The sequence below is a fragment of the Gracilinanus agilis genome, chromosome 2, assembly GCF_016433145.1.
Source record: "Gracilinanus agilis isolate LMUSP501 chromosome 2, AgileGrace, whole genome shotgun sequence".
Classification (NCBI taxonomy): Eukaryota; Metazoa; Chordata; class Mammalia; order Didelphimorphia; family Didelphidae; genus Gracilinanus; species Gracilinanus agilis.
The window spans coordinates 388,164,589-388,170,588 of NC_058131.1; the positions used below are offsets into that span (position 1 = coordinate 388,164,589).

At 45.4% G+C, this 6,000-nt stretch overlaps 1 protein-coding gene across 4 annotated transcripts in view; it reads right to left on the bottom strand.

Moving 5' to 3' along the window:
• The window catches only part of GRIA1 (glutamate ionotropic receptor AMPA type subunit 1), a 344,210-nt gene extending 339,163 nt beyond the window's left edge, over window positions 1-5,047 (bottom strand). For all 4 annotated transcript variants that reach the window (XM_044661775.1, XM_044661774.1, XM_044661773.1 and 1 more), the window contains exons 1-2: window positions 4,966-5,047; window positions 1,819-1,956 (exon numbers count right to left, since the gene is read on the bottom strand). In XM_044661775.1, the coding sequence (XP_044517710.1) occupies window positions 1,819-1,956; window positions 4,966-5,047 (220 nt within the window). The remainder of the gene's footprint in view (window positions 1-1,818; window positions 1,957-4,965) is intronic.
• Window positions 5,048-6,000: the final 953 nt, after the last annotated feature.

Here is a 6,000-nt window from a genome sequence, read left to right on the forward strand (position 1 = left end):
CTAAGCAACTTGAGAATCGGGATTTGTTCTCATTTATCTTTATATCTTTTTCCTCTTATCTACTCTCACCTTTATCACAAAGCTGAGAGCTCGGCCCATAATAATTTTTCAAAATGAATCTACGTCTAAATCCAAAGAAAACCTGGCTACCCTCCCCTCACCCATTCTCTTATCACAAGAAGCTCCATTTATCTTTCTTCATGTATTCTGGTCTTCCTATTATTATTCATTCCTTCACTCCTTCATTCAACAACCCATTGATTAATCTATGTGCTCAGCTGTTCTGCACCCGGGGAGATATAAAGGTAAGCATTGTTGATTTAGAGTTGGAGGAGACCTTTTGAATCTATTTTATTTAATCCATTTTATCAATGGAGAAACTGAGGCCAGAAAGCTTATGCTATTTACCAAAGGTCATACTACTGGATATTGGCAGAGTCGGTACTAGAACCCAAACCTCCTGATTTCAGGCCAAAGTTCTGCCAACTGAACCAAAGGAGCAAACCAGCACATAATAGATTGGTACAAGGTATTAATAACAACAAAGTAATAGCTGGCTTTATATAATGTTTTGACATTTGTAAACACTATCTCATGTGATTTTTATAAGTTGTAATATATATATATATGTATATATATAATACACACACACACACACACACACACACACACAATATCCAGTATGGTGTAAGAACAATACAGGGGGCAGCTGGGTAGCTCAGTGGATTGAGAGCCAGGCCTAGAGACTGGAGGTCCTAGGTTCAAATCTGGCCTCAGACACTTCCCAGCTGTGTGACCTTGGGCAAGTCGCTTGACCCCCATTGCCTACCCTTACCACTCTTCCACCAAGGAACTAATACACAGAAGTTAAGGGTTTAAAAAAAAAAAAAGAACAATACAAAGTTGTCTCTCCTTCATCTCTGTGTTGCCCATTATGGAAAAAAGCAGAAACAAAAGCAAGTGAAGGGCTCTAAATACCCCTAAAAAGAAGCTCAACCACATCTTCAAACTTTGCAACTGTGCTATTCACCAGATGTGGTTGATAATAGTATATCAACTTACAGAGCATAGCTTTCGCCTCTTTTGCATAACCATGCAAGATTCAGTACCTTATGTCATTCCATGTACTTAGATGCATGTTAATTGCCCAAGTTTTTAATTTTCTCAGGTCAGACACTTGAAAGCCATCTATTTCTTCTTCTTTCTTTAGATGAGCTCTTATGTATTTTACCCTCAAATTCTTTACCTATATTACCACTATTAATCTGTTAAACACTTCAAGTACTTTGAGGAGTAGTTGGAGTGAATATCTTAATTGGATAATATTAACTCTATCAGATGTGGAACTGAGTGTGTAATGTCTCACCTGGCCCTTATAAGGAAGAACTTTCAGATTTGGCCTACCCCAAATGGGTGCTGTTTTCACTTCAGGATGAGAGAAAGTCTCCAGACACATGCCTCCTGCCTCAGAAGTACTTAGAAGTTTCTTGTGTAATCACAAAACATTTAGCTCACCATATGGACACTGTTTACCTTGCTGAACCAGAGAACTAAATCACAACTGTAGTGATATTCCTCAAGATGGAACCACCATTGACAAGCTATTTACAGTCACCCTAAAGGAGAGTCAACTCCCCTCACCCTGGATGAGGGGTTCACAAAAACCAAGCCCCGAAAGAACTATAAAGACCTCAGGAATTCTGCTTTGAAGAAGATTGTTTTTTTTTTTTCAATGACACTTCCCCACTGTCTTTGGGGGCTGTGGTAGATAACAGTCAAAACAATAAAAGAGGGAGAGAATTCTGAATATTTACTTACATCTATACGTCATTTCAAAGCTGTCGCTGATGTTCACTATATCGATCTGGGGGAGCAGTTTCGGGGGCTCTGTGAGTTGCGACAAAGCGAATCTAAAAGCTGCATGTTCCTGGGATTGCTGATTTGGAAATAATCCCCCTATAAGGAAAAACAAAACAAAAAACATACCATCTAGGTTTTAAACATAGCCATAATGTACTAGAAAATTGGCTAAATATCATTCATAGGATCACTGGACCATAGAACGTCAGTAAGAATTGGAAGGGGCTTTAGAACACAAAATCTCAGAGCTGGAAGAGGGCTCAGAAGTTACCTAGTTCAACCACTGAGAGGGAAACTAAGGCCCAGAGAATGGAACCATTTCTTCAAAGATGCACATACAGATAGTGGCAGAGTCAGGAATAAAATCTGAGTCTCCAGCCAGTGTTCTTTTAACTATGTCAGGCAGTTTCCTTTTCTCTGCTATACAATATTAAGAGTCCAGTCCAATCTGCAGTAAATCCTGGATTTGACACTTGCTGCTTGGCTTTGGCAAAATCCATGAATTCCAGGAAGCTCAGAAGCATCTCTCACTCTCTCCCACATATACACACACTTTCCCACCCCCACCAAGATGCATGAGGGTTCAAACACGCTGTACTAGCCATCATGTGGCTTGTTCTATAGTCCTGCTTTATATAACCAGTTTCTACATTTCAGTGCCTAAACCTTAGGGCCCATGCAACTAGGAATGGCTTAGGCCAGAGGAAGGAGGAGAGGGAGACTTGAAACTTCCTTATTTTCCTGAAACTACTGAAGTCGTGTGTGTGTGTGTGTGTGTGTGTGTGTGTGTGTGTGTGTGTGTGTGTACACAGATGTGTGTACAAATGCACAAAATCAAATATAGATTTATCTAATCATAGACATGTCCATAATTTGGGGGCATCTACAATAACATGGGCACACATGTGAACATCATACAAATAAACATGCATAAAATTAGACATGTTGTGCATACACCACTCACATGTACCCACATATAAGAGAATACAATATATAGGCACAACACACGCATACAAACTTGGAAACACAGTTGTTTGGAAAGATACAGATAGGTATATCCAAACTCATGTAGAACCTTTCTCCTCACCATAAGTGCCTTTCTTTTAAGATTTCCTTCTGTTTACACAGTCTAAATATTGCCCTAAGACTGTAAACATCCTGAGGGTAGACTGTATTTTTTGCCTTTGTCTCTTCTTTGTGTACCACTTAATAAAAGCTTGAAGACTGACTGATGGATTTATGTTTATGCTTATGATCCGTATTCACAGCTCAGCATACACAGGCACCGACTGAAATAAATTGGTACACTTATCCCTAAAGTGCCCTTTTAAACTGTTGTGCTTAAAACTGCACTAAGACTTTGGGACACCTTGTAAACATATGGAAATGCACATGCTTATCTACATATGTATACACATATGCCTGCCTACACTCTCACACAGACACACAGACACAAAATGCCAGTATATACACCTGTACCCCCATTTTATTAGCAAAACAAACTCTTGCAGATTCAGTATTAAGGAAGGAACCAGACTTCCCTACTCCTTCCTACCCCGCGGAGACACTAGCCTGCTGGAAGACCACACCCTGAGCACTTCCCTCCCTCTTCCCCTCCCCCCTCCCTTCAATGAATGAAATAGAGGGTGGGGACAACTCTCCGGGCTGGAGCTGTCAGGGAGCTGGTGGGGTGATGGTTAGGAGCCTAGCTGTGGAAGCCTGCAGGGCGCCTGTTAACACGCAGAAGTTTGCCGCACAGACTACACGAACCCTCACACAGGCACAGACAGGAGCACAACGCGCCCCCCCTTCCGCCCCGTCACCACCCCCACCCCCCCAACCCGGGTGTAACAGGTGTCAGGGAACAATGGGAGTTCCACCAGCCATGATCCGATTCTAAAGCTTTTTGCTTGGCGTCAAGGGAGTATATGTGTGTGTGTGTTGCGGAGAGGCGAGGTGAGGGAACGGGGAGACAAGGCGCCCTCGCGTTGCAGCACCACAACAACGTGTACCACAGACACACAAAGACCCACAAACTCTGGGAAATGGAAACTTTCCACGGCGGATCCCTTGGGGGTGGGAAGAGAAGGCAGAGTGTGGGATGAGGAGGAAAAAAAAATAAATAGGCGAGAAGCTGTAAGCAGAGACAGGTCCCTGTTTCACACCACGTTTAACACATGTGTATGTAACTCGACCCCCCGCCCCCCAATCCTTCACAGAAGGTTTTTTTCTGGGTTGATTGATGGCACGTGTTCACTACCTAGTACCACAGGCTGCAGCTTGGGGTGGGGTGGGGGGAAAGGTTTTGTTTTGGACGCGAGTGAGCGAAGACTGGGAGGGAGGGGGTGGAAAGCCAGTATAATCGAGATGCTGCATCTCGGAAGAAGCCAGGAGTCTCTTTAACTTGATGGAATGGAACCGAGGAGACAGAAGAAAAGGAGTGAGGGTTTGGGGGAGGGTGGACTCGAAGCAAGGAAAGGGTATATTCTCCAAAGGTGAAGGTAAAAATCCAAGGAGGGGGAGGGGGAATTTAATCAAAGGAAAAAAGAGGCTAATGAATTATTGAATAGTGGGGTGGGGGTGAGGGCGGAGAGTATGTTAGAATCGGAGAGGGAGCCCTACTGCCTCAGGCTGTTTGCTTTCTAGAGGAAGGCTACGCGGCTGTCTTATTTATCCCCTCAGCCCACCACAGCTAGCTTTAGTTTCTAAAATGGAGGAGGGGAGGGTTAGGGTTAACTGAACGCCCACCATTCCCTTGTCAACTGCAGCCTATTTGCAAAGCGCCGCTTCCACCATTTCACTCGCACGCTGTGTGTGTGTGTATGTGTGTGTGTGTGTGTGTCCGTCCATGTCCGCGCGCGTGCGTGCACAAACTTCCCCATGCCCCCACCCTCCATCTCGTCGGGAAGAGGGTTAACAGACACCCCTTCCCAGCGCTAGCAGCCCCCCGGGCCCGTGGCACGTCCGCAGCAAGCCCAGCCGCTCCTGGCCACGCGCGAAGAAAAGCCCGTGCACCAAAGCAGCGACCACCACCCCCCAATGCCCAAACCTAGAAAGTGACTTCCAGCCTCCTCCCCATCCCCAGCCAAATGCTTTCCCACTCACCGATCTGAATGTTGTTGGGGAAATTGGCACCTACTACCGCCCCTAGAAAACCGGTGCAAAAGAAGGCGAAAATGCACTGCATATTCCTTTTTGCATTGGCGAAAAAAGAAGCCCAGTTCCAACCATAGATTTGTGGGGGTTCCCTGCTCCCTTTCTCTCCCAGGCTAGGCGGCTGCCCCTCGGGCGGCCCCTCAGCGCGCAGGGTTGGCTCCGCTCCGCTTGCAAGCCGCCACTTCAATTGCCTTAGCACCAACTGGCGGCAGAGCGAGCTGAACCACTGACTGAGAGAAGCCCTTCTTCCCCCGGCGCTCTCGCTCTCGCTCTCCCTCTCCCACTCTCCCTCTCTCTAGCTCTCTCCCTCTCACACACGCGCGCACGCACGCACGCGGCATTTCCATCAGGCTTAATGCCCGCCTAGCTCCGAGTTCAACAGCTGGGATCCGCTGCACATCGCCCCCCAACCCCCATCCATTCTCCCTCCTCTTCCCTTCCCTAACCCAGGCCGTGATGGGAGTGGGGGTGGGAGATAAGGTAACTTTGTCTTTGGAAGGGCAATCCTCTCTCTTTCTCCCCCACCTTTCCTCTAATAAGTACTCATAACGATATAGCGCTCTCCTTCCTCTTAGTAGATCTGCGATTCTGCACAGCTACTTTTATCCCCATTTTCCAGAGAAAAAGCTGAGGTTCAGGATTACAGTTTATACTTTCTTTCCTCACAATCATATGAGGTAAATAAGGCAGGTCATAAGACTCCTTTTGCCCTTTTTGATAGAAACGGAAACAGGCTAAGGAAAGCAACCCGTAAAGGCAATATATTGGTCAGTAAATGATCCATAAGGTCTCTTAACAATAAACCTTATTATCTTTGTTTTTCAGTTGAGAAAATGATGCTCAGAGTCAAAGTGACTTGTATACAATTAATGGCAGAATGCTAACTCGAACCCATATCTTTAGACTTCAAGCCTAATGCTATTCTCCCTTATTTCGCAATATATGAGGAGGCACAGCCATAGCTTGACTCTCAAAGGGACAATT